Below are 10,108 nucleotides of genomic sequence, written 5' to 3' on the forward strand. Positions count from 1 at the left end.
TAAATGGTATTATAAAGATTAAGCTTTGGACTCATTTGTAGCAAGAAAATAGTCTTCAAGTTTGGCATATTGTTATCTTTTGCATTTATTCTAGTTTTTAGGCATATCAATTAACTTCACATGTAAAATAAATAATTGCTGCTTACCATGGTAATACATCTTGCTTTCATCAGAGATTGTAGCCAAAGAGTGAATTCTGGAAATGCTTATGGGGCATTGGCAACCTGCAGTGGTGCTGTGAGAACTCGCAGGCAGCTGCTTGAGAAGCAATGCCTAAGTCAACGGGGCAAGATGATGAAGAATGTGCAATTTACATTCTCCCAGTTCTGATGCAGAAAAGGGCAAACTTCCCACAGTTATGCATTGCCTTCCCCCAATGGTAACAATAAGAAATACAAGAACAATTTGTAAAATTTATTCACAACACAAAGTTGAGATGACTGAAACAGTTGGTAGTGGCCTCTTGCCTCTGAATTCGTTTTATAAAAATATCAGTGAGCTCAATTTTCTTTATTTTTCTATTTCATTTGGGGATTGATGAAGAGTCTTTTTAGTAGTTAGAAAACTTCAGACTTTGATGTCATTCATTACCATTTCCCTGGAATTCCGAAACTGTTCTGTCAGTGGCAATCGGGACATTTGTGGACTTGACATGTGATAGTAGTTGGGTAACCGAATGTCATAGTGGTATCTTTTTCCTACATACACCCTGTCATTCAAGGCATAGAGTTTATCTGCAATGTCACTGCCAATTAAAACCGAAAACAGGCGGGAGATGTAACGATGCTGAGCAAAGAGCAAATATAATTTCTTTCTCCTCCAGGTCACATATCGACAATCAGTTTCTGCTGTGAGGGTTACCTAAAAAACACAAGACCACATGTAAACAAAGATTAGGAAACAAGAAACCAAATCACATTTTTTTCTGCTCCAAAGTTTGAGGGAGTCTGACTTGATGTCTTCTTTAGGTTAAAATAATCCCACTAACACGCAATATATTGTAAAAAATAGAAAAAGAAAACCATATAACTTATTATGATATACATAATTTATAATATGAATATTTATAATGTTGTGTTCATCTCCAGCTTACCTATTTTTCCAAGTTTGGGGATTTATATTTTGCATTTTATTGAAGGCAGATCTACTTGATATTATAAACATAAAGTTGGCTATTGTTAGGGAAATAAATCCACATCAATTCTGAAGACTGTAGACATTTAACCCTGAGTTTCTGTAGTACAAAATTTATAGTTCTGTTGTATACAATTTATATAACTATTTTGCATATGTATATTAATTTGTATTTACATGCATGCATATGTATTATCAATCCATAGGAAGAAAGTACAACATAATAAATGGAACCCTCCAAAATGATTATATTTCAAAACTACTGCTATGTGATGGCACAATAGTAACAATAAGCACTTTGATGGTAGAAGATATCTCAAGTTCATCAGCATCTTAAATTTTTAAAACATTTATTTTGTAATCAGTACAGTTTTTTGTTCTTGCTGTTTTCTAAATTGTCACACTGGCAATTTTTAGGCTATATTCAAATCTCGATTAATTATATTTTAATTCCTAAATATGCAGTTATACAAAGGAAAGCTTAAGAATATTTATCATTGGGCTGGGGATGTGGCTCAAGTGGTAGCGCGCTCGCCTGGCATGCGTGCGGCCCGGGTTCGATCCTCAGCACCACATACAAACAAAGATGTTGTGTCCGCGGATAACTAAAGAATAAATATTAAAATTCTCTCTCTCTCTCTCTCTCTTTAAAAAAAAAAAGAATATTTATCATGGTTCCTTTCTGTCTTAGGGAACATCTATTTTCCTTGTTGCTGGACCTGTATGGCGGGCGGCATTAATCAGCAGGAGTCAAACAGAATTGGGAATTCATGTAGGTTGCAAAGTACATCCCAAAGTTAAATATAATTATTCTTGTGTTATCTGTTGTTCTACTTGTTTGTTTACTTATTTTCAAGCAGACACTGTTTATCTGTTTGGAGAGAAGCATTAACTATGTGGTCTGTGTCCCTTACCTGAAAAGTGCCTTCCTCTGTGGGTCTCAGTGAGTCCCACTCAGGAGAGTCCAGGAACTGGAAGGGGTAAATGTAGTGCAGAAACTCCCCATCAACTGTCACTCTGATCCTACCAAAACATAAGAACGACATTTGAAGGAAGGAGAAAGAGAACACATCACTGGGGGTAGGACGATGGAGAAATGTGCTTCAGATCTCTGGTGACTTTTTGTCCTTTAGAATTTTAAAGGGAAAAATACAAAATTCATGCATCACAGTAAGTGACACAATATCCTGTAAAATTCACATACTGATGTTCTTCCCTTGGGAACCTGGAATATGGAGTGAAATCCATCAGAAAGTTTATCAAGTTGCACCCTTATGGTTTGTGTCCATTTGTTTGTGTACAGTATATGTTGACAAATTTTGATGCCCTCAGTCAGATTTTAAATTAAGTAGAACATTTAAGAGCATCATGGTGTTCTGCCATAAATACCTCTGTAAACTAAAGTTTTAACCTTTTCAAATATGAATAAACACACTATTATTTCTTCCCCAAAGTTTTTCAAAGTTTATATTACTATATTTATTCTTGAAGTTCTCCTATCTTCTAACAAGTGGGCAATTGCAAGAACTTACCGAATAAATTAGATAATTACAAAAACAAAAGTTCTCTGTTATTTAAAAGATTACCCTAACAAAGAGTCTATTTAAATACCTTTAAATAAGTATTTTAAAAACATAAATATTCTATTAATTCAAGGAGGCATCATCCTCTTTTTGACTTGCAGTTATCAGCTCTGAAACCAATATTGTATTCAGATAAATATATTCATCCTTTTGTTTTTAAGATTCACATCATTTGACTTTTAAGATGAAAGAGTAAGCCTCTGGATCACGTACTGCTTCAAATAAACAAAGCTTACATCTAGGCTTCACATCTCAAAAGACTTTCCCAAGCATCTGGGTGCAAAATGCCACCCAGGACTATGCTACAATGGAGAAATATAGTGCAAAGAAACACAGATAGATAATTCATATAGAGGAAAGACATGCAAGCACCAAGGGTACAAACCTTCCTGAAACAAGCAGGGAGAGTTTATCAATGGAGGTTTTCCCCTGCATGGCATAACAGTGCTCCTTTTCCAAAGTAACCACTTCAGAGCTCAAAGCAATCGTTCTGAAGACGGGCAAAGAGATCCCCAGGGGCTGGAAAAGGGAGCTGTACAACACCTGGAATTCTCGGGCAAAGGTTATGCTGCGAACTTGATATGCAATATGAACAAATTGCATGAAGCAGATGACAAACAGTACAAAATTCCAGGAAAATATGTCGGCAGCACAGACATCTACCCATGCCCAGACCGCGGAGCATAGAAAACCCAGCCCCAGCAAACTGAAGACATAAAGGAGCCCAAAGAATCCACTGCCACCCATGAAACCTACTACAAATAAAATACTGGCAAGATGATAAATGGCTCCTTCGGCCTCTTGCTTCCAGGTTGTGCAGACTGGATGTTCATCTATCAGGTTCTTCCATAAACTTGAATTCTTTTCCATGGCTGTGCTTTGGCTGGTTCACTTTTCAGTTGACTTTAGATGATACTGAAGCAAGAGATTAAGTCCTTTGCTTTTCCATTATCAGAGTCTTCACAAAACCAGAGGGAGCCTGGACACTGGAGCTGACAGTGATTAAGGTTAGGTGGGTGTGGATCTTGAAAAACTAAGAATCCCAGGTTAGTTTCTTCAAGTTCATCTGGGCTCCTGATTTAGACCTAATCCACGAATACTTTGCTATTTTCTGTGCAAGAGAAAAAAGGATAAAAGATCTAATTAAAAAGAATGGAGAGGTACTATATTTAATGAATCAACAGCACTACTTATGTAAGTTGACCTCCTGTTTTCTACAGAGTTAGAATATTTTAAGCACAAATGCCGCTAAGTGTTAATTAAATTTTTATCATATAAAAACATATTTATTAGAATTAGCCTCATATTTTTCAGTGTAGCTAAGTGCTCTGTAATCAGCTTGTAGCGATAGCAGTTGTTCAATCTACTCAGAATCACTTGGGACTAAAATCACAGACTCACAGACTGCCTCCAGACGTGCAGAATTGCTGAGGGTGGGGCCCAGGTGTCTGTATTTTGAACAACCTCCCTATGTGATTCTGATGCATGAATACAGGGTCCTCCATGCCCCACCCCCTTAAAAATATTTTTAATTGTAGATTGACACAAATACCTTTATTTTGTTTATTTAGTTTGTTTTTTTTTTAATGTCGTGCTGGGGACCAAACCCAGTGCCTCATGCATGCTAGGCAAGCTCTCTACCACTGAGTCACAACCCCAGCCCCCTCCATGGCCCTTTGAGGGATGCTGTCTGATGCTGTTTTTTTTACTCTTTAGACATGAAGAACTTGAAGCTCAGAGAGAACGTGTAATTTATCTGAGACTACACAGCGGTCAGTGGCAGAGCAGAACTTTAGCACTGGTGTCCATGTGTTGGATGTCATCATGTAGCTTCTCCCAAAAGATGTTTTAAATTTGGGACTGTATAGTAGGAGCCCTACTAAGTCAATCATCATAAAAAACACAAAATGAGGACTCAGATTTTTAGAACACATAATTGAAAATATTTAGTAAATTAGATTGAAATTATTTCAGAAATATAAATTTAGTATTATTTTGCTGTATTAGTGGTTATTTCAGGTTAAAGGTTGCATCCATATAACTAAATAAATATTAATACTTCTGCTACTTACACATTTATTTACCAGATGGTCAAAAATGTTTCCGACTCTGCTTCTCACACATATATTCTCTACCCTTTCAGCCATATGGTAAAAATGCTAATATGTGATCTGAGTCAGGAAAGAATTAGCCATGATGACAGAACTGCAGGATATATGTATTATTTGCCACCAGATTTCCTAACAGTAAACGGTTTCAGTGTAAAGCATTCATTAGATTGACTTTTTAAAAACACAGAAACATTCAAAAGTCTTGAACTTGTGTGCTATATTTAGCATTTTATTTCTGAAATAAATTTCTAGAACACTTGTCATTGGAGTATCAGATAGCACGGATCCTGTCCACAGGGGCGTGTGACAGAGGGAGGGAAGTAGAGTACCGAGTAGAGGTGAAATGACTTCCTTGGAGTAAAAAGGGGCCCTGTCCTCACCAACAGAACTAGAAACAGGCAGAATGAAGTGCCTGATGTTGCAGTTGTTGTTTTTTTCTTTTTGGTCAGTGATTCTTTGCATCAGGAAATGATGAACTTAAGAATACTTCCAGGTGAATCAGAAAAGAAAGGAAGAGGAAAGCAGAAAGAAAGGGAGGGGAGGAGGGAAAAATTACTCAGACCTACAACTTACAGTCATATTTTTATTTTTACTTGTTTTCAAATACATTTCAAGCATTCTGCAGATCCCTCATTATTCTCTCCCCCGCCCTACTCAATCTGTGAGACCATAAGATTCAAGGCAGACCAGCATCCTGAGCATGTTCGATGTCTCCTCTTTTAAACAAAATACAAAAATCTACACTACTGGATTGTCACAACAAAGAAAAGTTTTTAAAAAACGCAATGAGTAGTGAGAACTGCAAAATAACCAGTCTGCAAATGTCAGTGTCCCTGCTGTTTTACTTTTGAAAACTAGGGTATTTTAAATCAATCAGTTCTTCAGGATACCAAACATAGCCAGGAAAGCCAATATTAAAAAGAATGGCCAGTGGAGCTCTGAACTTTGGTTTGAACTTCCTTAAAAATTTATAATCCTCGATGAAATGTTAAACTGATGCTAACAGAGAAAGGCCATGGGAAATGTTTGCAGCGATTCAGAAGGATACTTACAGGAATCTTGCCCCCTTAAAAATCTTGATGGGTCGGAGATATTGGGTCCCCTACATTCCAGAAATGTGACCCTGTATGATTATAAGAGGAACTGTGCTTCCTTCCCTGTCTACTTCTGTTTCATTAAGCTGTGACCAGACATCTTTCTATCCTTGACACTATTGCTCAAGCGTGCTGACTTGCCTGATTAAATTACTCCACCAGCCTTTCTCCACTTGGTGTGTTTTTATTCAGTCACCAAAACAGATGTACTTTATTGGAGAAGGAAGAACTGACAGGGGCAGGTGATGAGCAGGAGCGTTCCTCTGATATGTGCCAGCAGCAGCGCTATGTGAATGTTGAAGATGATTCATCAACCAGCTGCCTGCCTTAAAGGCCCTTAGGCCTTAAGTCATGTTTGTGCGTAAATAAATGCTGAAATGCCCCAGTGGCCCAGTGTATTTCTTCCCTAAGCAATAAAGTTGGCCTTCCCTGCAAAAGAAGTGAGTACACTGAGCTACAAATGATGGAGACAAAATTCAGTGCAAATTAACACAACAGTTCCCAGCTCCTAGGCTTTTTAATTTTTCCCCTCTTTAAGTTGTAAGACTGTGAATCATAAAAGGAATCGAAAAATGTAGAAGATAAAGGATGCTCCGTGATAGGCAATATAAAACCCCGTGACAAATTGATCAAATTAGCTCAGACACTGCATTTATCTATTCAAAACTTTTACATTTATTATCTCATTGCATCACTCCCATTGACCGAAGGAGGCAGAATCGGAACTATAATGCCCAGGCTACAAATGAGAAAAGCAGGGCACAGATCGGTGAAGTCACTGGCTTCAGGTAAAAGTCACACTTGAGGTTTGGAGCACAAGTCCCCTTCCAGCCAACTTCATGCCCTTTCCAACAGGCCAAGTCGCCTCCCAATAAGGCTCCGAGTCAAGTAGTACAAATGTGTTGGGAAACCCAAGTGGGAAGGACTGATTTGCCAAGAAAATAAAAACCCGAACAGTGAATATTTAAGACCTGCTATACCTGCTGTACTTCTCATTCCATAATGCTCAGAATACTGGAGACACAACCACTCATGAAATAATCTGCTGTATTGTTAAACATTGACTGATTCCTCCCTTTGATGCTGAAATTCTAAAGGGCAGCAAGGGCAAAGAAAAATGTTCTAGTATGCCTGACCCCTGGCACTCCATGAATGTTGATTGAATACTCTGGGATAGGAAGGCAAGCACTTTGCCTTCTCCATCCCTCTTTATCATGGGATGTCCTAACATTTTCTGTCTCCCAGGGGTGCAGAAGTGAGGAAGATGCCAACATCTGAGATATTTCAGCACAAACACTCTGAAGAGTTGGGGCATCACTTTTTCAAAATGTCTGGCACAACTCCAAATTCACAGGGGAATCCTTTTGTCTGCTTACGACCTTGAGCTTCTTAAGAGCAGTTTAATTACTGCTTTGATTAAAAACAACAACTCTGGTAGCCAGTGATATTGAGTTAGTTTTGGTTGCTAGGCAACCCACAAGCTCAAAATTCCATCAATATTCTACTCATTAATTAGAATCAGATCCCAACTTTGGTATGTGTCCCATATGCTAAATTCTCATTTTCTTAAGCTCTTTTTTTTCTATTTATCCTTGAGATGGTACATTTACTCAGCAACTATGTGTTAGATATATTTTAAAAGTTATCTCATTTAACAACCCCAGGAGGAAGGTACTATTATCTGCATTTTACAGAAGAGAAAATTGAAATTCAGAGAAGGTAAATAAGTTGTTCAAGGTCACATTCCATCCAGGTCTGCTTGATTCTAAAGCTTGGTCTACACCACATTTTTCTGCTTCCACTATACAGAACCAGGATTTAGAAAATGTGGTCCTGAGTCTCCGTTCTGCTCCCTTGGTGAACTTGGGCATTAACAGTAAAGCAGAGCTTATATCACCTATTCTATCCACTTCACATGGTACTAGAAAATTCAAATGAAAAGATTTGTATTAAAATTATTTGCAAATTTTAAAATAACAAACACTACCACTATATTCCTTGCCTGTTACACATCTGGGCCATAAGGAGAGTATAGTTTTAAAAAAGCCTCTTTGCCCCAGATGATTAGAACTTAAAGAAGAAGTACAGATGAGTCAATTTTGCTGCTATCCATCTTTCAATTATAAATTACAAATTTACTTAGTCCTGCCAGGTGAGCTTTGTGTTTTTCTCCCCTGTGTTCTGACCTTCTGCTCTACAGGACCCATAACCAGCTCACCGGTCTTCACTTTCCAGAGGCCAAAAGGCTGTTTCTGAAAGCCAACTGCAATTTTCTACCTTGGTGCTTAGTGATTCCCAGCAGATGCCCTCTAACTACTCACATGAAAATCACCTTAGTGGTTAGTTAAAAATGCCCCTTCTCTGGCCCCACCCAGAATAACTGAGCCAGGCTCCCTGAGGTAGGTCTTTCTAAGGAGACCCCTATTGATTCTTATGCATAGTGAAGTGTGAGAGCGTTAATTTATGTTTTTCCTGAATGATCTCTGCTTGCTTACAGGACCTCAGCTTTGTCTACTCCTTGCTGATCCTGGCTGTCCTTCCATGCTATGTTGGTGACACTTTTTGGTTCCTAGTTGTCTGTCCAGGGGAGGGAGCTGGTGTGTGGTAACCACACTGTTCTCTGAGATAACCCACTCTTTCGAGAAGAGTCTTAGCTGTGCCCCTGTAGAGCTGTGTGAATTTAACCTTTCTAGACCTGTTTCCTCACTGGTAAATAAAAGAATTGGACAACAAAATATGAAAATAAAAAATTTAACTCAAATAACATGTCTCCATATGACAGGAGTAGATTATTTCAAACATTAGTAAAATATAGAGCCGAGTGGCAGAGTTGAATTAAGACTGCAGATCATAACACCAGGTTTAAGATTGGGGCCCAACAGTGAACACCATTACTTAATTATTGGCCTGTGTGTGGCCCAGGTACTGGCATTTTTTTTCACATACTTCCCAGAAATTTTGATGGGCAACCAGGGTGGGGAAGGAACTAAGGAACTAATCTAGACAGGGAAGGCACCACAGCATAAAGGATCTGGTCTTTAAGTCCCAAGTTCTACGAGGAGAAGTAAGGCATCTTTTCCCTTTGTATGCTACTACATTGGGTCTTAAATGTCTCCCAGAGGCACACGTGTTAAAGGCCTAATCCCCAGCTTGGCACCAGGGGAGGTGGTGGGAACTTTAAGAAGCAGGGCTTGGCGGGGAGCCTCTGGTCATTGGGAGAGTACCCTTGAAGGGCATGTTGGAATCAGCCCCTTCCTCTTCCTTTCTTTTGCTTTCCAGCTGCCATGAGGTGAACAGCTTTACTTCACCACATTCTCTCTGTTCTTATGTGCTGCCTCACCACAGGCCCAAAAGCAATGGGATGAATCCATCATGGATTACACCCTCCAAAACTGTGAGCCAAAATAAACATTTTCTCTTCATAAGTTGACCTATCTCAGGTATTTATTACAGTAACAGAAACCTGGCTAACACGCGTGTTCTTATTTCTGTTCTTTGCTCAGGTGAGGAGGCATTTTCCTTCCTCACACTCATTCCCAAAGGGCTCAAGGCTTACAGATATTTCACAGCAGGTGGACTGACAGGTGCCTTGTACATTCTTGAGTTTTTATAACTTTTGTTATCTGACTACATGACTTTCATCATATATTGCTATATTGGCGCGCATATATATATATATATATATATATATATATATATATAATTTTTTTCCTTTTAAAGTGTCACAATTTGTTTTTCTCAGTTGGGATACATATTCAAACATTTATTTATTTTTAACATAGAAAACAAATTATGTGTGTGTGATGTATATGTGTGTATATGTATGCTTCACTGGTCATTTTATATGTATATTTTAGTAATACTTTATATATGTTTTTAGAAATATATATATATATATATATATATATATACACACACACACATATATATATTCTAAAATAAACCCAGAGTAGACCTTCAATAAGTGTTCACTGTCTGATGATAATAACAACACTCAGATTAGAAGAAAGCAAGCAGTGTTTAGAATACAGTTTTGGAACAAGCAGGTTAACATGTCAGGAAGCCTAAGTGGAATATGACCAAACTTGAATCAATGGTTTAAATGTTGAATTGGAAAAAAAGGGAACCAAATATCAGATTTTAAGGAAGAAATTAAAGTACCTATTGAACAAAGAAGGGCTGAAGA

The 10,108-nt window shown here is 38.0% G+C and overlaps 1 protein-coding gene across 1 annotated transcript; it reads right to left on the bottom strand.

Annotated features, from left to right (window-relative positions):
* Positions 1 to 393: 393 nt before the first annotated feature.
* Positions 394 to 3,943, bottom strand: Popdc3 (popeye domain containing 3). Its single transcript, XM_015499705.2, has 3 exons — positions 3,103 to 3,943; positions 2,049 to 2,157; positions 394 to 861 (listed from the first exon to the last, which is right to left on the bottom strand). The coding sequence occupies exons 1-3, from the start codon at positions 3,585 to 3,587 to the stop codon at positions 568 to 570; spliced, it is 888 nt and encodes a 295-aa protein (XP_015355191.1). The 5' UTR covers positions 3,588 to 3,943; the 3' UTR covers positions 394 to 567.
* Between the last annotated feature and the right edge of the window lie 6,165 nt (positions 3,944 to 10,108).

This window comes from Marmota marmota, unplaced genomic scaffold, assembly GCF_001458135.2.
Source record: "Marmota marmota marmota unplaced genomic scaffold, marMar, whole genome shotgun sequence".
NCBI classification, from domain to species: Eukaryota; Metazoa; Chordata; class Mammalia; order Rodentia; family Sciuridae; genus Marmota; species Marmota marmota.

Coding starts and splice junctions, on each gene's coding strand:
- Popdc3 (XM_015499705.2), bottom strand. CDS start 3,587: ATGGAAAAGAATTCAAGTTTATGGAAGAACCTGATAGATGAACATCCA. Junction 2,158..3,102: donor TCCCTGCTTGTTTCAGGAAG/GTTTGTACCCTT, acceptor ATGTTTTGGTAG/GATCAGAGTGACAGTTGATG. Junction 862..2,048: donor CAGAGGAAGGCACTTTTCAG/GTAAGGGACACA, acceptor TGTGTTTTTTAG/GTAACCCTCACAGCAGAAAC.